The sequence below is a fragment of the Gorilla gorilla genome, chromosome 18, assembly GCF_029281585.2.
Source record: "Gorilla gorilla gorilla isolate KB3781 chromosome 18, NHGRI_mGorGor1-v2.1_pri, whole genome shotgun sequence".
Taxonomy (NCBI): Eukaryota; Metazoa; Chordata; class Mammalia; order Primates; family Hominidae; genus Gorilla; species Gorilla gorilla.
In genome coordinates, this window is record NC_073242.2 from 23,739,971 (window position 1) to 23,764,395 (window position 24,425).

The 24,425-nt window shown below is 41.9% G+C and overlaps 1 protein-coding gene across 3 annotated transcripts in view; it reads left to right on the top strand.

The window, feature by feature from the left end:
* Nucleotides 1-24,425, top strand: part of PRKCB (protein kinase C beta) — a 385,313-nt gene that overhangs the window by 252,718 nt on the left and 108,170 nt on the right. For all 3 annotated transcript variants that reach the window (XM_019012417.4, XM_019012418.4, XM_055365530.2), the window contains 2 exons: nucleotides 6,622-6,778; nucleotides 7,988-8,122. In XM_019012417.4, the coding sequence (XP_018867962.1) occupies nucleotides 6,622-6,778; nucleotides 7,988-8,122 (292 nt within the window). The remainder of the gene's footprint in view (nucleotides 1-6,621; nucleotides 6,779-7,987; nucleotides 8,123-24,425) is intronic.

The following is a 24,425-nucleotide window of genomic DNA, read 5'->3' on the forward strand; positions in this document are numbered from 1 at the left end:
TAAACAGGAATCGATGGGACACAAATCTAGATTGTAGAGCAAAGGGCTAAAGAAGCTTCCAACTTGGGAAGGTATGGCAGGGCAGGGGGGTTCAAGCAAAGGACCAGGTAAACTGTCAGCCACCAACAGATAACTGAAATAGGAGAGGGGCAGGGCAGGACAGTGAAAATAGGTTGATGGATCTGAAATGATTGACCTGTTTAGTCTCTCCCTCCAACCCTGGTTAGGGCATGTGCTGAGGATGTCCAGCTGACCTCAATGAGCTTATCCTGGGTCTGTGTGTTATTCACCACGGAGCTCATTTTCTGGGTTCTGTGATGCAAACCAAAAGTTTTTAAGTATCACCCTGCGGATCCAATTGCCCTATAAACTCTTTGGAGGAATAGGATGGGGTGTCTGAAAGCCAGGGCAATAGATTCTTGGAAACTGTCAAAGCACAACTGAATTTGTAAATTGTTTTAATAACACAATTAACACAAGAATACATTCTCTTTGTCAGAAATTTAAAATGTGATGGATAAAGCTAAAATCTTTATTCACAACCCTCAAATCAGGTTCCTATACCTGTTCCTCAGAGGCGGACATTATTTTAAATCAATTTTGGGTATATCTTTTCAGACTCTTTTCTATATATTTACATTCATATATGACCTTGTAGAAAATGGATTTTATTGTACCTTTCTTTTAAATATTTGGAGGGCCTTTAAAATTTTTTTATTCTGACATAATCTCAAAATGACAGAAAATTGCAATAACAGTAAAAGAAATTTCTGTATACACTTTACCTGATGTACTAATTGTTTATATTTTGCCCCATTTGGTTTAGCATTTTCTCTACTAATGTATTTTTATATATGTGCACATTTTTTTTCTGATCCATCTGAGAGTAAGTCGGGGTCATGGTTTCCACTTATCCTGAAATACTTCAGTTGTATTTCCCAAGAACAAAAATATTCTTGGTACATTTATTCAAATGAGGAAATGCAACATTGACCCAATGCTATTATCTGACAGTTCAGCTCCAGATTTCACTAATTGAACCACTAATGCCTTCACGCTTCTTTCTTAAAAAAAGAGGCATTATATTGCCCTCATCTTCTTTTTTCAATGTGCTTCATCTTGCTTTTTTTCAACATGTTTCTGCATATAGATAACCCAATGTTATCGGCATGGGCAAAGTACGTCACAGTATGAATGCACCATAAATTATTTACTGCTTCCCCCATTGGTGGGCACTCAGGTTATTTCCTACTTTTATAATTGCACACATCCTCAGGCTGAATATTAGTGGGTATTACTTTGGATTAATGTTCTTTTATTTTTCCTTAATAAATCCTTCACTGGAATGAATTACTGTTTTGAGGACACACAGTGAGGACAAAGCAAGACTCATAATATTGAGGAAAGTTCCTTCAAAAGGAGTTAAATAAGAGATGCTCCTGATTCACATAATGTGGGATCGGGATATGAAAGCAGCACAATTATTCTGAGTTTTCTGACAGATAATTGTATCTTCTTAGAAAGAAAAAACAATTAAGGAACTTCTTGGTGAAGAACAATTCTTGGAAAAATAGTTAACATGCATGCTATCTTTTTATGGATTCAGTGCTGTCTTAGAGAACTTGGACCAGAATGCAGAGGCCTCGCTTGCTCCAAAGACCCTTAGACAGAAACAGGCAGACCTCACCCTGTACCCAGAGCCCCATGTCCACAGCAAGCAGTGTTCTCTGGACCAGGACACGCTTCTCCTGTACTCTTTGCAAACTTCCACCAGTGGGGACGTTTGCTATTTCTGCTTTGTGTGAAGCATTTGGTACCATCTGGGCTGGCTGAGTTTCAACAAAGATAGTAAAGAAAGATTTATCAAGAAAAATCAAAGTCGGTCTCGCCAAGTGTGGTCTAGAGAGATTTGCTTCCGCGATACATATGCGGCTCTTTGCTGCTGGGAAACACGACTCAACTTTGAAACGCTTCAGGAGGGACAGCCCTTTGGATCTTAGCCTGCAGCTACTGTCAACCGCTCATGATAGATGGTTTTAGTAGCCAGAGCTCTTGGAGATGTGAATGCCAGCAGTCTCAGGATGCATTCCACAGCATTCCGTTGCACAGAATGTTTTGGCCCCTTTGGTAGAGAATAAGCTCAAAAGGACAAAAGTAGAAGAAAGGACCTATAAAGGTGAGGGAAGAGTCATGCCTCAGTGAGTAATGTTTGGCTCTGCAATGATTAGATTCCCAAGAAAAGGTCATTCTTGGCTGCACACAGTGGCTCACACCTGTAATCCCAGCACTTTGGGAGGCCGAAGCGGGAGGATCACTCGTGGCCAGGAGTTTGACACCAGCCTGGGTAACATAGTGAGACTCCATCTCTACAAAAATTTTTTAAAAGTTAGCTGGATGTAGTGGCACATGCCTGTAGTCCCAGCTATTCAGGGTGCTGAGGTGGTAGCATCGCTTGATCCTGGGAGATCAAGGCTGCAGTGAGCCGTGATCGCGCCACCGCACTCCAGCGAGACCCCGTGTCAAAAAAAAAAAAAAAAAAAATTACTCTTAAACCACGAGTCTTGAGATTGACAGCTTCAAAATACAACACTCTTGTCCAGCAAAGAGCACTCTAAAAGAGCTGTAAATTCCTTAAGCTTATGATAGAAGATCTTTTTCCAGTGACTATCCTTGTGGTGTCAGTTCATAAGACTGGGGCGGAGGAGGGGGAGTGGCCTTGCCAGGGAGAAGAAAGATGAGCTGTTTCCTCTTGCCTCTGTGTTGCCAATCAACCAGACAGACAAGCTTCTGGCGCTTCTGAGTGTCTCAATCCTGTGTGTGTGCAGCTCACTATGTGATAGATGTGTCACTCCAAGATCCCAGCCTAGAAACTGGTACATGTTATTTTCCTTGGAAGGCTCAAGAAATGAAAGTAACAGTTGGATATTATATTCTATGGGGAAAATGCATGGGTATTTTGAGAAATTATTATTCTCCAGAACAATGTTACTTAATGTGTGTCTTATAGACTGGCAGCATCAGCATCACATGGAAATGTGTTAGAAAAGCATATGGACAGGTTTCACTGCAGACTTAGGGAATCAGAATCTATCTGTGGGGGTGGGTGCCAGATATATGTGTCTCATGAGTCCTCTGAGTAATTTTTATGCACACTAAGGTTTAAGAAGCTCTCGTGTGGAGGGGTTCGAGTAAACATCGAATGCATTGTTAAGAAGAAAACCACAAATGGTTCCATTTGATGTCAGTACATGTGGAAATGGTTAAGTCTTCATAATAAAAATAGACAAACAGGCAAGGCATGGTGGCTCACACTTGTAATCCTAGCACTTTGGGAGACCAAGGCTGGAGGATCATTTGCATCTAGGAGTTTGAAACCAGTCTGGGCAACATAGAGAGACCCCCACCTCTACAAAAATTTTTTTAAAAATTAGTTAGGTATAGGTTGGCAAGCATCTGTAGTCCCAGCTACTTGGAAGGCTGAGGTGGGAGGATCACTTGAGCCTGGGAGGTCGAGGCTGCAGTGAACCATGATCATGCCACTGCACTCCAGCCTGGGTGACAGAGTGAGACCTTGTCTCTCTCTCTCTCTCTCTCACACACACACAACAAAAACGTAGTGAAAGAGGGCATTGAATATGAATAAGAATAATAATGAAACAGCAGTAATACATAGCAGTTAACATTTATTGAGTATTTTCTAAGTTCCAGGTTCTGTGCTAAACATGCATATTCTTTATCCAATTTTGCTCTTGTAACAACCTATTTTATTGATCAAGAAATTGAGATTCATATGTGTGAAGTAACTGCTTGGTAAGATGCGGACCCTGGGATCTTGTAGCCCTGTGTCCATGACACTATATGGTCTGTCTTGGGGACAAGATTAACATTTTATTTTGTCCCCTATATCCCCAGGGTCTAGCAGAATGCTTAGCACTTAGTAGGGATTTGCTTGTTGAACCTAATTGATCAAGGTCAACATCTTGCTTTTGGTGCAAAAATGAGATGCAGCTTGCAAGCTGAGATGGGAGATGAATTCAGCCTGTGGAAAAATAGAAGACACTGCCATATTGCTAGAGTGCAGAAAAAATGTCAGCACAGAATAAGTTACAGCTTGATCCTGGTAGCCGATTCAATGCTTCTCCCATCTCATTTATGTAGTCTCAACCCCTTACTAGCTGTATCATTTTAGGGAAGTCAGTCTTATTTTTTTTTCCAGCAATGGTCAGCTGTTTGAGTGTAGGAAAAGGACAGAGTAAGAAAGGACAGGTATTTGAATTTAAGTAGGGCTGGGGTATTGTGAGATAAGTAAAATAAAAAGAAAGAGGGGTAAGGGAGTTGAGGGTCTTTCCAAAGGAGTAGCTAAAATGCACCATAAAATTGAATCTGGAGATGAATGGAGTAAAAGCAAGAGGGAATAGGAGGATCAAGCTAATGCGTTGGGTTCAAGGGACTGATTGGTGGAGAATGGACTGATGAATAGGGGAAGATTTATTGCAGTAGAATAATAGAACTAATGAATTGGAAAAATAGAAATTGGTGTAAGATAGTAGGGTACTTGAAACTGAGATTGAGAAAGTGGTATAATTTCTGGGATAATAGGCTCCCGAGTGTGACCGTGGTAGGAGATAACTATGATTGGGGGTGAGCAAAGGTTGCAGGAAGTGAGGGGGTGCTTTCTCTCCTACTTTCCAATATTCTTTCTTCTAATCTGTTTTTCTTGTTATCTTGAGTTTACAAAATTTCTGGTTTTATTTATGCTGTGGATATTTTTCCAGCCTTTTCCCTATGGGCTGTCTGGGTGCAGGTTATGGGTGACACATGGATAACAGATGCATCTTGGTTTAGAGGGTAACTCTTTATTTCTTACTGCACTTATGGAACATGAGAAAAAAAGTATTAAATAATGGCTATGGTAATGGGTATCTTTGTCTTATTCCTTACTTTAATGGAATTGCATTTATCATGAACCATGGTGCTGTTATTTCAGATAGCCTTTATCCTGTTAAGAAAATTCTCTGCTGTTTCTAGATAACTACAATGGTCTTATGGTTTTCTTCTTTGATCTATAGATATGATGAATATATTGAAAATAGATTTCCTAAGGTTGAACCATCTTTGCATTCCTGATAGGAGTCATTATATATTCACCTTTTAGCAGATAGTTAGAGTCAATTTGGATTGAATGTATTACTGTGGATTGTTCTACTGCAAGTGAGATGATTGACATTGTATCCTTAAGAGCTGTACAATTCTCATTTTCTAGTCTGCTTCCATTGACTACCTGCATTACTGGTTTCTGAATTGATTCCTAATTAACTACTTCCTGTTTCTCCAAGCTGATGATTTAGTCTCCCTCCTCCTTTCTATAGCCAGTTGCATCTTCACTGCTGATTCCCTGCCTCCTTTTCTCCTCTAAGTTCATGTTTTTTTTTTGTTTTTTGTTTTTTTTTTTTTGACAGAGTCTCACTTTGTTGCCTGTTGTCCAGGCTGGAGTGCAGTGGCATGATCTTGGCTCACTGCGAGCTCTGCCTCCTGGGTTCACGCCATTCTCCTGCCTCAGCCTCCCAAGTAGCTGGGACCACAGGCACCCGCCACCACGCCTGGCTAATTTTTTTGTATTTTTAGTAGAGACAGGGTTTCACCATGTTAGCCTTATAGCCTCTTTACCTAGGTGTTCTGGAGTCAGGGTGGAGCTGAGCTCTAATGCTGCTGACATTGTTCCAGCCTTCGCTCAATGGGCTGTCTGGGTGCTGGTTATGGGTGATACATGGATAACAGGTGTACCTTGGTTTAGAGGGTAATTCTTCCTTTCTTTAGCTTTTTCTTTTTGAATGGAGGTAAAATTAATGTAACATAAAATTAACCATTAACTGTTTTTAAATGTACAATTCAGTGACATTTATAGAATATTCACAGTGTTGGACAACCATCATCTCTATCTAGTTCTCAGAAATTTTCATCACCTCTAAAAGAAACCCTGTACTCATTAAGCAGTCACTCCCCATTTCCCTTTCCCTCCAGCCTCTGGCAACTATTAATAGTAGTCTACTTTCTGTCTCTATGGATTTACCTGTTTGGGATGTTTCATGTAAATGGAATCATACAATATGTGACCTTTTGTGTTGGGGTACACAGATGTTCATAGCAGCAGTATTCACAACAGCCAAAAAGTGGAAACAACTCAACTATGGATCAACTGCTGAATGGATAAACAAAATGTGGGATATCTATACGATGGAATATTATTCAGACATGCAAAAAAATGAAGTGCTGATACATGCTATAGTGTGGTGAACTTTGAAAACATTATGCTAAATGAAAGAAGCCAGCATTTCCTGTGGGCTTTGTGGAAAATAAGCTTAGAAAACTTACAGTTAATCTTGGTATGGGGAGAGCAGTGTGAAAGTCAGAAATCCATTTTTAACCAACACAGAACAGAGTTGACATCTTATCAGCCCATCTCATTTTGTGTGCTGCTTCAGCTATGGATGTTAATAAAATTAAATTTCTCACTAAACAAGTGTGATGCCAAAGAACCTTCCACAAGTTCTGCAGCTGTCACTGCTTGGTGCTTAAACATGTTGGACAGTATTAATGCAAAAACTGCTTTTTCTTTTTCAGTAAGAGATGCTAAAAACCTTGTACCTATGGACCCCAATGGCCTGTCAGATCCCTACGTAAAACTGAAACTGATTCCCGATCCCAAAAGTGAGAGCAAACAGAAGACCAAAACCATCAAATGCTCCCTCAACCCTGAGTGGAATGAGACATTTAGATTGTAAGTGGAAATGACTGCAGTGAGCATGGGTGGTGGAGGTTGGGTTATGGGCCACCTGAGATCAGGGAGTTCCTCCTCCCTTAGCTTCTGTTTCCTTCCTTCCCGACCTCCCTCCTTTTCTGTCTTCTCTGTCCCTCATTCCTCTCTTTCCCTCCCTTCTTTTCCATCGGCAATTTTGTATTGTGAGCCAAGAAAAAAAATTAGAGCTATTTTTTTAATAGAGATGAGAATGCCTGTGGTGTGGGGGAGTGGGTAGGACAGGAAATGGTGTGATGTGTTGCTAAGTGAAGGCAAGTTGTGGGAGAAATGATGGGGCTCAGCAAATAGGGGGACATAACCTACAGGGTGTGGTGACAGCCTCTCTAGAGTTGGGTTTATGGATGATGCTTGGCCTGCAGCCTTCTGGGACATCTCCACCAGCCTCCCTTGAGGGTCTTCCCTGGCCAGGGCTCCAAGAATCTGGGAGTCTCTTTCTTGTACATCTAGGCATCAGGAGTTGGTTATAACAGCCAATTCACTGAGCATATATGATGTGTGACAAACACTGGGTTAAGCGATCCGACTTCATCGGCTCATTTTATTCCCAATGTAGCGATAGGGCTTATAGAGGTTAAAGAGTATGCCCAAAGTCCCATAGCAAATATGGGGTGGAGTGGGATTCAGCTTCCGGCAGCTTAGAGGTCATACTTTTTTAGCCACCAGCTAGAAGCACAGTTCCTTGTCCTGTCTCCTCTTCCCTCTCTCAGGGCAAAGCTGGGCCCCTTCTCAGCCTCAGTCAAGGACATGTCTCAGAACAGAAAATTTCCCCAGGATTTTTCTCCATGCATTTCCTCAGCCTCATTCTCAACCCACCTGTGTGCAGATACACACATGTACACACCCAATTATGCAATTGATATCTGTATTTCTTATAGGCAATAGGAATTCCTGAATATCCTGAACCCTATTAAGACATAAGATAACAAAAGTAGTTAGAACTGTTCTTGTCATAGCCAATCTAAGACCTCTGCCTGTTTAAGCCACAGGCTGTCAAACAGAAAAAGCTCTCACTCCCTGGAGAGCTAGCCTGGGATGGAAACTGAATATGTTTCTTTCAGCAGCTTGTAATCTTTAAAAATTTCTACCTCCAGGTCTTGTCCTCTTGTACATTTATTCTGCTTGAGAAATTACTACAACCTCCACTGATGTCTTTTCTTTTACTCTATGCAGTCAGCTGAAAGAATCGGACAAAGACAGAAGACTGTCAGTAGAGATTTGGGACTGGGATTTGACCAGCAGGAATGACTTCATGGGATCTTTGTCCTTTGGGATTTCTGAACTTCAGAAAGCCAGTGTTGATGGCTGGTAAGTAAGATTTTGCTTTGAAAGCTACCATACAGCTTGCTCCATCAAACACGGGGTCAAGTATGTTTTCCTTTTTCTCCAAAAATTGAAATACTAAAACAGAGTCCCAAAGTGAAGTCTGGTTGATTGGATCTGCCTTGCAGATATGATTTGTTTGGTCCTTGTACTGAAAACAAAAAAGAAAGAGGCCAGGCCTGGTGTCTCACCCCATCCCAGCACTCTGGGAGGCCTAGGCAGGTAGATCACTTGAGCTCAGGAGTTTAAGACCAGTTTGGGCAACATAGTGAAAGCCCATCTCTACCAAAAACATGAAAAATTAGCTGGGAATGGTGGTGTGTGCCTGTAGTTCCAGCTACTCGGGAGGCTGAGATGGGAGGATCACTTGAACCCTGGAGGCAGAGGTTGCAGTGAGCAAGGTGGTCAGAGACTGAGCCACTGCACTCCAGCCTGGGTGACAGAGTGATAAAAAAGAAAGAAAGAGAGAGAGAGAGAAGGAATGAAGGAAGGAAGGAAGGAAGGAAGGAAGGAAGGAAGGAAAGAAAGAAAAAGGAAAAGGGAAAGGAAGAAAAAAGAAAGAAAGAAGAAAGAAAGAGGGAAAGCAGGAAGGAAGGAAGGGAGAAAGGGAAGGAGGGACAGAAGGGGGGAGGGAGGGAATTAGTTCTAGTATTTTAAAAATCTGGGGCTAGAAGGCAACAATTGAGAACAGTTGAATAGTTAATGCCCCCTTTAGACAGGACATGGATTTTCTATTTGTCACCGTCCTCACCACTCCCTATTTTATTACATCTGGGCCAATTTACTAAACTACATGATGAGACTGTAACTGCCCAGTGGCTTCTTTGTGCCTGCTGCCCAGACAGAGCCGATTTATCAAGACGGGAGAATTGCAATAGGGAAAGAGTTTTACACACATAGAGCCAGCTAAATGGGAGAACAGAGTTTTTTTACGACTCAAATCAGCCTCCCTGAAAATTTGGAAGCTAGGGCTTTTCAAAGATAGTTTGGCAAGGAGTAGGGTGGCTAGGGAATGGGTGCTGCTGACTGGTTGGGGATGCAGTAATAGGGGTGTGAAAAATGGTTCTCGTGCACTGAGTCCACTTCTGGGTGGGGCCATAGGACTAGTTGGCAGGTCCAGGTGAGGCAGTCTGGTTGTCAGGAAGGCAAAAGCCTGAAAAGACATCTCAAAAGGCCAATCTCAAGTTCTACAATAGTGATGTTATCTGCAGGAGTAACTGAGGAAGTTGGAAGTGTTGTGAGCTCTGGGATAAAGGCTGATAATAATCCATGTCTACATCTTAGCAGAATTCAGGCTCCTTTCATTCTCCTAACTTGGCAATATTTCATTAGTTTTACAAAGGCAGTTTAGTTTTGGGAAAGGGCTGTCATCATTTAAAATATACAACAAATTTCTTTCAAAGTTAGGTTGGTGGTCTGGTCGGGGTGGAGCCATTGGTTACCAGAAATGCAAAAAAACCTGAAGAGACATCTCAAAAGGCCAGTCTACAATAGTGATCTTATCTGCGGGGGTCATTGGGAAAGTTGCAAATCTTGTGACCTCTGGAATAATGGCTGGTAATCCTTTATATCTACACCTTAGCAGAATTCAGGCTCCTCTCATCCTCCTAACCTGGTGGTCCCTCATTAGCTTTATGAAGGTAGTTTAGTTTTGGGCAAGGGCTATTATCATATAAAATGTACACTAGGCCGGGCGCGGTGGCTCACCCCTGTATTCCCAGCACTTTGGGAGGCCGAGGTGGGTGGATCATGAGATCGGGAGATCGTGACCATCCTGGCCAACATGGTAAAACCCTGTCTCTACTAAAAATACAAAAATTAGCTGGGCTTGCTGGCGTGTGAGGATCATTTGAACCAGGGAGGCGGAGGTTGCAGTGAGCCGAGATCATGCCACTGCACTCCAGCCTGGGTGACAGAGCAAGACTCCATCTCAAAATAAAATGAAATAAAATAAAATAAACACTAAATTTATCCCAAAGTTAACTTGGCCCAAGCCCAGGAAAGCGTAAGGGCAGTTTGGAGGTTAAAGGCAAGATGGGAGTTGGTTAGATCAAATCTCTTTCACTGACGTCATCATTTTCTCCCTGTTACAATTTCTGCAAAGACAGTTCCATGACTGGCTCCATGGACACTAGAGTGGCTTGTACACTTCACCTGAAAGATATGAGCAACCCACTGTCAGATGGTGTCTGAGAAGCTGCCGCTTCCTTGGGAGTCCTTAGCAAGTCTGGCCACAGATCATAGATGTACTGGGGTGTTGTTTTCATAGTCAGCTGCTGTGTCTCCTTTGTCCTGAAGATTTTATTTTGCTCCCTTCCTATGGCAAAAAAAAAATACATATATATATATATATCCTCCAATGTTACCAACAGAGAGGCTGGGTAAGCCCCCTTGGCAACCATTTCACAGTTAACCGAGTCAAGGAGTCAGAAGAAATAGCTTAACCTGGCACTATAACTTTGGGAGAAGTGGCAATTGGGCTGCTATTACTTCTTTAAGATAAATTGTCTCATATCTGAATTGTCTCATTCAGGACTTTTTCAGCTTCAAGTGAAAGAAAATAAAAATCCAACTGGTTTAGCGAGAAAGAGATGTGTCCTTTGGACCACACACACATCTTTCCTTTCCATTGTTCACCTTATGACTTCCTTGTCTTGGCTCCATGTTTCATCTTAGGCCTTTTTTTTTTTTCTTTTCCTTTTTTTTTTTGAAACGGAGTCTTGCTCTGTCACCCAGGCTGGAGTGCAGTGGTGTGATCTCGGCTCACTGCAACCTCTGCCTCCTGGGTTCAAGCAATTCTCCTGCCTCAGCCTCCCGAGTAGCTGGGACTACAGGTGCCCACCACCACGCCCAGCTAATTTTTTGTAATTTTAGTAGAGATGGGGTTTCACCATGTTAGCCAGGGTGATCTCGATCTCCTGACCTTGTGATCTGCCTGCCTTGGTCTACCAAAGTGCTGGGATTGCAGGTATGAGCCTCCGTGCCCAGCCTATCTTAGGCTTTTCTTGAAACATATATTGAGTGTCCACTAGGTGCTGGTCACTAGAAACACATGGAGGTATAAGACAGACATGACTTCATGGAGCTTAGCTTATGGCAGAGGGTGGGTTGGGGAGATAAACATTGAACAAGGAATTACGCAAATGACAAATCAATGACAACATGATGGAAGATGTGAAGAAGACAGGAGCTGAGAGTTTTGAACCCAAAAGTATCTGAGACAGATTTCAATCAGTTTAGAAAATTTATTTTGCCAAGGTTAAGGATGTGCCAGTGACACAGACTCAGGAGATCCTGATGACGTGGGCCCAAGGTGGATGGGGTACAACTTGCTTTTATACATTTTAGGGAGACGTAAGACATCAATCAATGCACGTGAAATTTACGCTGGCTCAATCTGGAAAGGCAGGACAACTAAAAGTGGGACGGGGAGGTGCTTCCAGGTCATAGGTAGATTTTACAATTTTCTGATTGGCAATTGGTTGAATGAGCTGTTATCAATAGAAAGGAATGTCTGGGTTACATAAGGAGTTGTGGAGACCAAAGTTTTATCATGAAGATGAAGCCTCCAGGTAGCAGGCTTCAGAGAGACTAGATTGTAATTGTTTCGTATCAGACTTAAGGTCTGTGTTGTTATTGCTGGTTGGCTTTTCCTGAATTCCAAAAGGAAGGGGATATAATGAGACATCATGTCTGACTCTCCCTTCTCATCATGGCCTGAAACAGTTTTTCAGGTTAACTTTGGAATGCCCTTGGCTGAGAGAAGGAGTCCATTTACATGGCTAGGGGGCTTAGAATTTTATTTTGGTTTACAGAATGTACCCCAAAAGAGTTGTGTTAAAGCACAATTCACAAATGGTTAAAAACATAGTTCTCATAAGATAGATAATGGGCATTAATGGGCATTGGCCAAAGATTTCCTTAGCTCACTAAGGAGAAAAGCAGCAGGATGAATGAATGATTCCACAGAAGGTTTGATAAACTGATGTTCGTGTAGTCAGTAGAAAAAGATATGCTGAAATAACTTTGCTCAGTTAAATATAAAACTGACTGATATACAGGACAATAGAATCATAAGCTTTGGGGTTATCTACTAGAATGAAAAAAAAAAAGATTTTGGCCAGGCATGGCGGCTCACACCTGTAATCCCAACACTTTGGGAGGCTGAGGCGGGCGGATCACCTGAGGTCAGGAGTTTGAGACCAGCCTGGCCAACATAGTGAAACCATGTCTCTACTAAAAATACAAAAATTAGCTGGGCGTGGTGGCAGGTGCCTGTATTCCCAGCTACTCGGGAGGCTGAGGTAGAAGAATCGCTTGAACCCAGGAGGCAGAGGTTGCAGTGAGCTGAGATTGTGCCACTGCACTCCAGCCTGGGCAAAGATTTCACCTCAGTTTTCTAAAAGTTAACATGTATCTTTGCAGACTAGGGAGGCCATCTGGGGCTGACCTGATGGTGAATAATAAACTAAACAAAGTAATATTACTGTGAGGAAAGAAATAGCTAATTAGAAAATGCTCTAGCATGACATTAAAAGTTCACACGGTCATCTTTTTGGTTTTCTTTTTCCCCCAAGCTTTGGATATTTTTCCCTAACATACAAATGACTTGACTTTGCAGGGTGTACATCAGTTACTCACAGTGGATGTTTCATTCTCATTTTAAATCAAACTTAAAGAGGTTAAAGAGAAAGAATGCATGATCCTCAGGGGGTATCAGTGTGACAAGAGGAAACATAATAATAATAATTATAATAACAATAGCTACTACTCATTGACTCTTAATAGATGCCAGGCTCTGGGTTGAGCTTTTCCAGATGTCGTGGAGTCACACTTTTACACAGCACTGATCAGGTGTGCAGAAAAAATAAAGCTTCTTTCTTTTCTATAATGGACTTAGACTTTCTCATGCACTTTTGTGAGCTCCTGGTGACTGAGGAGAAGGGACTCTATATGCTGCATGTGGTACTTTCTGAGCTTCACTGTTTCACTTTTCTGACTGGTCACTGTTAACAGCAAAACCAAGCTCTGTAAAATATTTTAAAGAAGTTTATTCTGAGTCAATATAAGTGACTGTGGCCTGGGGAAACACAAACCCAAGAAGCTTTGAATAAGTGGTCCTGAGGTGGTTAGATTACAGTTTGGTTTTACACATTCTGGGGAGGCAGAAGTTACAGGCAAAGACATAAATCAATACATGGAGATTATACATTGGTTTGGGCCCGAAAGGCAGGATAGCTTTAAATGCGGCTTATGGGTTATAGGAGATTCTTTAATTTGCAGTTGGTTAGAGTAAGACTTTGCTAAAACTTGGAGTTAATAGAAAGAAATATTTTATGTTGGCTGGGCGTGGTGGCTCATGCCTGCAATCCCAGCACTTTGGGAGGCCGAGACAGGTGGATCATTTGAGGTCAGGAGTTCGAGACCAGCCTGGCCAACATGGTGAAACCCCGTCTCTACTAAAAATGCAAAAAAATTAGCAAGTTGTGGTGGCGCATGCCTGTAATCTCAGCTACTCTGGAGGCTGACCAGGAGAATTGCTTGACGCAGGAGGCGGAGGTTGCAGTGAGCTGAGATCCCGCCACTGCACCCAGCCTGGGTGACAGAGTGAGACTCCATCTCAAAAAAAAAAAAAAAAAAAAAGAGTGTTTAAGTTGAGGATGCTGTGCAGCAAGATGGCTTGCTTATGGTGCAACTTCACCTTTGCCTGGCCTGGCGTTAGTCCTGTTTATAATCTGGTATTTTATTGCCACAAAGAGTCTGTTTTGTCAGTCTTATGATCTCTACTTTAACATTCATGTCAGTCCATTGTTGTATCTAAACTCCAAAAGAGAGGAGGTATAACAAGACGTGTCCAATCTCCTTTCTCTCATGGCTGAGAATTCCGTTTTTAAGGTTTTTCTTAGATCCTCTTGGCCGAGGAGGGGGTCTGTTCTGTCAGTGGGGGGCCTTAAGATTTTATTTTTAGCCTACGTTCCTAAACCAGCGCCCACTGAAGTGGGACTGGTCCCACCTAGCTTTGGGGCATCATTCTGGCTTTGTGCTGAAGATCCTGGCCTGTTGCTTCTCCTTGTGAGTTCCCTCCATGCAGCACCCTCTCTGTCCCACTCATAGGCCACTGCTGGGCCTGGTTCAGGGAGGCCAGGAACCTGCCTGAGTCCTCCCCCTGAGGAGTCTTTTCTGCTCCTTCTGCTGCTGCTGGAATGATGTTGCCTGGTGCATGGATAGGTCTCTGGCCAGCGTTCCAGCCGAGGAGGAGGGAAACCCACCTCTCCCCACCACCTGTCCTTTCTCCTTCCCAAGGTTCTCCAAGCCCCAAAGGGAGGGGCTTCTCCTACAATCACCCAATGAGTTCATCTAGAGCTGATTCACTGAGACGGCAATATTTTAGCAGAGAAAGAGTTTAATAAACACAGTGCCAGCCAAGCTGAAGGATGGGAGTTTATTACTCAAATCAGCCTCCTCCAAAATTCAAAGACTAGGGTTTTTCAAGCACAGTTTAGTGGTAAGGGGGGGGCTAGGGAATGGGGAATGCTGATTGGTGGGTTGAGAGTGAAATCATAGGGGGTCAAAGCTGTCTTCTCATGTTGAGTCAGTTCCTGGGTGAGGATCACAAGACTAGGTAAGCCAGTTTCATTGTATGGATTCCCAGTCTGGGTTGCACCAGCTGGTCCATCAGAATACAGGGTCTGGAAAATATTTCAAACACCAATTTTAGGTCTATAATAGTGATTTTATCTATAGGAGCAATTGGGGAGATCCTGAATCTTGTGACCTCTGGCTACATGTCTCTGGAGCCAGAATTCTAACTTTGTGGCTAATATGTTAGTTTTACAAAGGCAGTTTTAGTCCCCAAGCAAGGAGATGGTTAGTTTTGGGAAGGAGCTGTTATCGTCTTTGTTTTAAAGTTAAACTAATGGCCAGGTGTGGTGGCTCATATCTGTAATCCCTGCACTTTGGGAGTGCCAAGGTGGGAGGATTGCTTCAGTTCAGGAGTTAGAGACGAGCTAGGGCAACAGTGAGATCCTGTCTCAACAAAAAATTTAGCCAGGCATGGCGGCGTGCACCTGTGCTCCCAGCTACTCAGGAGCCTGAGGTGGGAGGATCACTTGGGCCCAGGAGGTCGAGGCTGCAATGAGCTGTGATCATGTCATCGCACTCCAGCCTAGGCAATGGAGAAAGACCCTGTCTCAAAGTAAATAAAGAAACAAATACAAATAAAAAATGAAGTTGAACTGAAACTAACTTCTTCCCATAGTTAGCTTAGCCTAGGCCCAGGAATGGACAAGGATAGCTTGGAGATTAGAAGCAGATGGAGTTAGTTAGGTCCTATTTCTTACACTGTCATAACTTTTCTATGTCATATTTCTCTTACTGTCATAATTTTTGCAAAAATGGTTTAACTCCCACACATGCCATATCCTTCTTCCTGGGCTAGTGCCTGCCTTGTCTACTCCCTTAAGGCAGAGAGCAGGGAAGAAAAAAACGGCTTAAGAATAGGGATAGTGTATCAGGAGTAAGCCCAAAATATTACTGCATTTACACTTAGATGATCATTTAATTCTCCAGTTATTCTAGGTTTCATCATTTCCAAGGCTCAGAATAGTTCAGCAGTGTGTTAGGGATACACAGCTTGTAAGCAACGGTGCTGGGTTCAGGTCCAGATTTCTATGATGCCAGAGCCTAAGCATATACAAATTCCATTCTGCCTCCTGATACAGGGTTAGGTGGAAGGCTAGAGGGTAGACAGCTGGGATTTTATTTCGGCTTTCCTGACTGGATGGATGCTTTGTGACCTCAGGTGAGCCACTTCACCTCTCTGTACTACAGCCTTCACAGCAGGTATGCCACCCATCAGATTGATTACAACACCCCCTATCCTCCATCCACCACTTAGAATAGCTGTGAAGTTGATGACATAATAGTTGGAAGGGAACTTTTCCAAAATAAAAGCCCTCTGCAGCTTTTTGCAGATAAAAGTCCTCTTCAGATTTATGGCCAAGACATTTGCGATGCTGTCTTGACTGTAAATGGACCAGATCCTAGACATTTGGATTCTTGCCCCTGGGATTCTTTGAACATTATGTGATCTTGAGCAAGTCTCACACCCTTTCTGAAACTCAGATTCACCGTTTAGAAGGGGATGGGCTCCATCAGCTCTTCTGTTGTGTTGTAATTGAAGACCGTGTGGCAGAAACAGCAGATGCAGCTGTGGAAGCTCCCAGATGTGGTGCACCAGCCCCAGGCCCCCTGTCTGCCTCTTGGCCAACTGCCCTGTATCTGTTGTCAAATCCTCCTCTTTGTTTCTAATTTTGTTTATTTATACTGTCTCCTTTCTTTCCTCTTCATTTTCCAGAGGTTCATCTGTTTTATTTACTTATTTATTTTCTTCAAGGAATTAACTCTGGGATTTGTGTATCAATTTTGTTTGTTTTCTCCTTTTCTGTAGGTTTATTTTGTGTTCGGCTTTGACTCTCAGTTGAACATTTTACTAATTTTTTTTTCTTCTTTTGCCTGACTCTGCTCTTTAAAAATAATGAATAGCTTTTTTGTTTGTTTGTTTGTTTGTTTGTTTTGAGACGGAGTCTTGCTCTGATGCCCAGGCTGGAGTGCAGTGGCACAGTCTCTGCAGGTTCAAGCGACTCTCCTGTCTGAGCCTCTTGAGTAGCCGGGATTACAAGTGCCTGCCACCACACCCGGCTAATTTTTGTATTTTTAGTTGAGACAAGGTTTCACCATGTTGGCCAGGCTGGTCTTGAACTCCTGACCTCAGGTCATCCTCTCACTTCGGCCTCCCAAAGTGTTGGAATTACAGGTGTGAACCACTGCACCTGGCCAAAAATAATGAACAAGGATTTAAGGGAATAAATGTTTCCTCTAAGTTTTGATATGCTAACATTCTGGCTTTTGCTACTTCCTTGAGGGCCTGCAGTTGAGGTTTTAGTTTCTTTTCTAACATGCCTTAATTTAGGCATTTTTTTAACCCCTAGAATTAGATTTTTGTTTAAATTTTTAATATTAATGTTAAGTTACTGTTTTAGTGCTTTCAAGTTAGAGAATATGGCCTGTGCACTTTTCTTTTTTCCTCCTGTTTTCTTTCCTTTCTTTCAGCATAGCTTAGTATTTGTTCAATGTTGTTAAAAGTTCTGTGGACTTTCAAGAAAAAGATTATATTAGCTATTCGTAGAGTATACTTTTTTGTGGAGAAAGAATAAACCTTTTTTCAACTTTTATTTTAGATTCACAGGATACATGTACAAATTTGTTACCTGGGTATATTGCATGATGCTGAGGTTTGGGGTATGAATGATTCCGTCACCCAGGTACTGAGCATAGTACCCAATAGTTAGTTTTTCAATCCTTGTCTTCCCCTCCCCTCTCCCCTCTATAGTCCCTAGTGTCTGTTGTTGTCATCTTTATGTCCATGAGTACAGGGTATACATTTCTTCATTCCAATGTATTATAAGGTCCAGATCTTTTTTTTTCTGAGGCGGTGTTTCGCTCTTGTTGCCCAGGCTGGAGTGCAATGCCGCGATCTTAGCTCACCACAACCTCCGCCTTCTGGGTTCAAGCGATTCTCCTGCCTCAGCCTCCTGAATAGCTGGGATTACAGGCATGTGCCACCACGCTCAGCTAATTTTGTATTTTTAGTAGAGATGGCGTTTCTCCTTGTTGGTCAGGCTGGTCATGAACTCCCGACCTCAGGTGATCCACCCACCTTGGCCTCCCAAAGTGCTGGGATTACAGATGTGAGCCACCACGCCCAGCTAAGGTCCAGATCTTTTATACCTTCATATTGTCCTTTTGTTTGCTTGAGCTAAATGTGTAGTGCTTATTAAGTTTCTTCAGGCAAAATGATTCACAAACATTCTTTTTATTTCAAGGGGTTTTTGCCTTATCTATATATGGCAATATTATTAACCACATAACTCTACAAGTCTTATTATATTGACATGAAGTTCTCTTTGTTGCAGCTAATGCGTTTTCTCTATAGTTTTACTTTGTTGCTGGCATTCATTCATTCATTCATTGAATATATACAGTGAGCACCTGCTGTGCTGAAGAGACACTAATGAGCAAAACAGACAAGAATCCGTGGCCTCATGGAGTTTTCTTTTTAGTTGAAGAAAAATAAACAACAATTGTAAATGAACAAAAATAAGTAGTAAAACATGGCATGTTTGAGGCTGATAAGTGCCATAGAGAAAAGTAAACAAGAAATGGGGACAAGGAATCTTGGGGAGTGGAGACGTTCAGATTTTATAGTGAACTCAGGAAAGAACTCACTGAAAAGGTAACATAGAGCAAAGATCTAAAGCAGGTGAGGAGGGAGCTGTGTGGATATCTAGGGAGAGGTTGTCTTAGGCAGAGAGGACGGCAAGCTCAAAGGCCCTGGGGCAGGAGTGCACCCGGCAAGTTGGAAGAGCAGTAAGGAGACTCGTGTAGCTGGAGCTGGATCCATGAGGGGAGAGTGGAGGAGGATTAGGTCTGGGAGGATATGGGGAGAGGGTTGGCGGATCCTGTCGGCCTTGTCAGGACTTTGTCTTCTACTCTGAAGAACACAGGGAGCCAAGGAATTAATGAGATTGAACTGACCTTTGCATATGTCCTCTAGTTGTGATGTGGTCGATCCCTTTTCCCTAGCAGGTCCTTTCCCATTCTTTTATGTCTAATCTTTCTAAGTCCTTTGGTCTTGTGTAACAAGTGGCACGTTGTTGGATTTTTTTTTTTTTCTTTTTGAGACAGAGTCTCACTCTATCGCCCAGGCTGGAGTGCAGTGGCACGATCTCAGCTCACTGCAACCTCTGCCTCCTGGATTCAAGTGATTTTTCTGCCTCAGCCTCCCGAGTAGCTGGGATTACAGGCATGGGCCACCACACCCATCTAATTTTTGTGTTTTTAGTAGAGGTGGGCCTTCATCATGTTGGCCAGGCTGGTCTTGAACTCCTGACCTCATGATCTGCCCACCTTGGCCTCCCAAAGTGGTGCTGGGGTTACAGGCGTGAGCCACCACGCCTGGCCTTTTTTTCTTTTTTTTTTTTTAAATTTTACTTTAAGCTCTGGGATACGTGTGCAGAAAGTGCAGGTTTGTTACATATGTATACATATGCCAGGTGGTTTGCTGCACCTATCAACCTGTCATCTAGATTTCAAGCCCCGCATGCATTAGGTATTTGTCTTAATGCTCTCCCTCCCCTTGCCCCTCACCCCCTAACAGGCCCCGGTGTGTAATGTTCCCTTCCTTGTGTCCATGTGTTCTCATTGTTCAACTTATGAGTGAGAACATGCAGTGTTTGGTTTTCTGTTTCTGTGTTAGTTTGCTGAGAATGATGGTTTCCAGCTTTATCCATGTCCCTGCAAAGGACATGAACTCATCCTTTTTTATGGCTGCATAGTATTCCATGGTGTATATATGCCACATTTTCTTTATCCAGTCTATCATTGATGGGCATTTGGGTTGGTTCCAAGTCTTTGCTATTGTAGCTAGTGCTGCAATAAACATACATGTGCATGTGTCTTTATAGTAGGATGATTTATAATTCTGAATCTGGAGATCTTTTTTCCACAGGAAAATGTTTTAATGTTTATAGCTATAATTGCCATGTTTCTTATGGTGTTTCTAAAGTTTTCTTTTTCTTTCCTATTTCATTCTTTTTTTTCATCTCCTTCTAAACAGATAACTATTATGTTAAATCAGTGTTATATTACTTTTTTTAAAAAACTTTTTGTTATTATTAATAATCACATTTTGGTCTTATTACAAAAAAAAACAAAAAACAAAAAACAAAAAAACTAATGCTTTGGAATCAGACTTCCCGGGTTAGAATTTCTACTGTACCACTTCCTAGCTGTGTACCCTCGGCAAGTTACTTTGCCTCTCTGTGCTGTGTTTCCTCATTTGGAGATAATAGTCGTAATTATGTCACAGGATTGTTGCAGTATCAAATTAGTTAATATAAGTGAGGTGCCCAATGTCTGCTAAATAGCACTCAGTAAGTGTTAGTCATTATTGTTAATTGAATAATTATTAGAAAAATATAAGAAATTGGAGAATTTCAGAGACCCCAGATTCCCAGTGCCCATAACCACTATTGACCCTATAGAGAGAGAGAGTGAAGCAAAAAATGAAATCTTACTGTGCATACTATTTGGTACCTTGCATTTTTCACCTAAAAATAATCTGCAATAAACATAATTGTGGCAAAACTTTTGTGCCCAGCTTTAATAATTTCCTAATAAATTTCTAAGCCTGGAATTGATGACTTTAAGCATATACACATTATTAAAGTGTTTGCCAAAATGTCCTACAATTTTAAAAATCAATTTATGGTCTTATCAATCTTGTATGAAACTTTTCAGTTTATTAACATTAACATCCAGTGCTATAAATTTCAAAGATATGATACAAAGATTATACACATATTGTATTAGAAATTATGTTGAACATTTTCATTTGCATATTGCCATTTGTTTATATTTATATATGACTATGTCCTTTTGCCTTTTCCTTATTGACTTGTAAGAACTTTTTATATGAGAAGAATATTAATATGTCTTTCCTGACATATGTATGTTGCAACGTTCCTCCTCCTCCTTTTCATGTTGTAAATTAATTTTGGTAATATGCATTTTTCTTATGGTATATAAAGCATTCGGTTCAACTCCAATCTAATATGATAGATATCAAGCCAATTGCCAGAAACATTTCTCAAGTTTTTCTTTTCATTGACTAATTGTTATCTGAATTATCCATGCTGTGTTCACTGTCTCAAATGAGTTTTTTAATTCAGTGATTATATTTTTCTTCCGAAAGTAGTCTTTCCTACTCTCGTATTTGTTCCCTTTTCACAGATGCACCAACCTCTTGAATCTCACTGCAAATATGAATTAGGTAGTTTCTAGAATGTTCTCTCTTTTGGCAGCAGTTTTATTTCATGGGAGTTACTTTGATTCTGCATTGTTTCTTTCTATTTAAATGACTGAATTTTTCACACATCCTATTGTGCTTATTTGCCTATCCTTATAGAAGGGTGAGCACAGAAATGACAAGTGTCCTTGTTCTAACATTTCATATCTGGATAAAGGGAGACAGGAGTCTTTTGTATTTTTTGGAATTCCATTTTGTCAGATCAGGAGTCCTGTTCCTGACATTTGGGCGGGGCTACAGTGGAGACAGGTGCATAACAGGCACCCCTCATGCCAGATGGAGAGCCCATCTTCCTCACGTTGGTTCTGTGCATCTCAAAGTCAGAAGGGGTCCTGCTCCTCTCTGAGGGGGCACACGTGTCCTATTTGGAGGCAGTAGTGGCAGCATCCTTCACTCACTCTGTGGCGTACTGGCCACCGTGAACACACGCTGTGGCACCATGCCTCTGCTCGCTGCTCCAGGCACTGACATGTCTCCTCTTGCATATGAATGGGAATCGGCAACCCTCACCCGGTCATTGATGGTCTCAGCCAGGGTCATTATTGGGCTCTGTTGGGGCACCTTTTATGGATGACAGCTGGTCAGTTCCCCTTTATCTGTATTTTCCCAAGTGTGAGACCCCAAATACTCTAGATGGTTCACAGTCAGGGCATAAATAATATTGAATTGTGCCCTAAGAAAGCGATTATTTTGTCAGTGTTCTTTCAGTTCTTCAAATTATGGCAAAGAGAAAATCTCAGAGGTCTCTGATATATCGTTAACACTCTAACACTTGCTCTTCGCTGATCTCCCATTAAAAAGGGGCAGGGGCAGGCTTTCGATTGAGAGCCTTTAGTAAGCAACACCATCTACTTGCACGTGCATAACCTTGATTTCCTTGATTTCCATTTGTTTATTTTTTTTTTCTTGAGACGGTGTCTGGCTCTGTTGCCCAGGCTGGAGTGCAGTGGAGCAATCTCGGTTCACTGCAACCTCTGCCTCCCGGGTTCAAGCGATTCTCCTGCCTCAGCCTCCGGAATAGCTGGGACTACGGGCGCGTGCCACCATGCCCACCTAATTTTTTTGTGGTTTTAGTACAGATGGGGTTTCACCATGTTGGCCAGGTTGTCTCAATCTCCTGACCTGGTGATCTGCCCACTTTGGTCTACCAAAGTACTGGGATTACAGGCATAAGCCACCATGCCCGACCTTTTTTTTTTTTTTTTTTTGAGAGACAGGGTCTTGCTTTGTCACCCAGGCTGGAGTGCAGTGGTGCAATAATAGCTGACTGCAGCCTTGACTTTCTGGACTCAAGCGATTCTCCTACCTCAGCCTCTCAAGTAGCTGGGACTACTGGCATGCGCCACCATACCTAGCTAAATTTTTTTAATTTTTTTGTAGAGACAGGGTCTCGCTATGTTGCCCAGGGTGATCTTGGACTCCTGGCCTCAGGTGATCCTCCTTCCTCAGCCTCTCTAAGTGCTAGGATGACAGACATGAGCCACTACGATGACTTGTTTATCTTTTTGTTTGTTTTGTTTTTAACAGTTATTTTCTATTTGTAACAAGTGATATTGAATTTCCTTCCAAGGAAGAAATAAAAAGTGTCCTTTAAAATTAAATTTATTATTAAAAAAGTAAAACAGATATTTCAACGCTGATATACAAATCTAGCAAAATCCACAAAGGTAGCATCTGAATGGATAAAGTTAAAGTTTACCCAACATAGCTCTGTTTTCTTTCTATTACTTTAATTTGTAGGAATCCCTGGAAGTCCCTGCTGTGTGGATAGCACCCTTCTCGATTTCCAGCAAAGATACAGATGCTCTCTTGTTTTTGTATTTCTTTTGGTAATTTCTGTGGAATTTTGGAAGAAAATTTGGAATATTAAATGTGGAGGCGTAGAGGCTCAAATTGTCTTCTCTGCTTTGAATCACCTAGCCCATTTTTGGAAGCTGCGTAAGAAGATTCGTGAATGGAGAGAAAACATTGTGATGAAAATTTTAAACTTCGGTTAGGAATGATCTTTGAGAGCGAGGAGTTTTGGGGTCTTTTTTCTTTCCCACTGATTCAAATGCTTTTAGAATGTCCCTTTTCTTTCCTCACACTCATCTCATCCTCTTACTAGCTGAAAAAATCTTTGTGCTCAAGAAACAAACTGAAGCCCCCATGTTTATTATTATATTAGTAGTAGCTGGGCATGGTCGGATGTGCCTATAATCTCAGCTACTTGGGATGCTGAGGCAGGAGGATTGCTTGAGCCCAGGAGTTCAAGACTGGCCTGAGCAACATAGCAAGACCCTATCTCTGCCAGAAAAGAAAAAAAAGAAAAAAAAAAAAAAACAGCCAGGTGTGGTGGGATGTGCTTTTAGTCTCAGCTAGTTGAAAGCTGAGGCCGGAGGATTGTTTGAGCCCAGGAGGTCAAGGCTGCAGTGAGCTATGATTGTGCTGCTGCACTCTAGCCTTGGTGACAGAACAAGACCCTGTCTCTAAAATAATAATAATGACATTAGTCACAGTAATAATAATCATGATGATGCCACTAATTGAATACTTGCTGAATACCAAGTGCTGTGCTTATCATTTTACATGCGTCATTACATTTCAATTTCACAAGAATTCTATGAAAAAGGAATTTGTATTCCAATTTATAGATGAGAAAACCAGAGGCCCAGAGAGGCTAACCAGCCTGTCTAAGGTTATGAGATGAGATTTGCACCCAGACATGGTTTGACTCCAGGGCTTGTGCGCTTAACCACTAAGGGATGCCGTTTCTCAAAAGGCTGACTACAGCACATTTTGGGAAAACGTTTGCAGAGAAAATAGCATCATGAAGTCAAGTCCATGGTCACCTAAATGCAGTTGAGTGCCAGGATGGCAAAGTGGCACCCTATGCACCCTATGTAGGGTGAAAGGTAGAAATGCTGGAAGAGCATGACAAGAATGTATTTACAGTCAGGCAGTGGGGGTTGCAATTTGGGAGGATAGGGTGAGAAGATCACTTGAGGTCAGGAATTCAAGACTAGTCTGGGAAACATAGCCAACTCCCATCTCTACAAAAAAAATTTTTTTTGTTTAATTAGCTGGGCATGGTGGCACATGCCTATAGTCCCCAGCTACTCAGGAAGCTGAGGCAGGAGGATCGCTTGAACCCAGGAGCTCGAGGCTTCAGTGAGCGGTGATTGCACTATTGCACTCCAGCCTGGGTGACAGAGTGAGACCCTATCTCTAAAAGCAACAACAACAATAACAACAACAACAAGAAATTTACGATGAGGGATCTTCATAGCATTCTTTCAGAATAAGAAACTACTTAATGGACAAAAACTAGGTAAAAATATACAGTAATTTAACGATATAACTAAGAAAACTGTGTAAGTG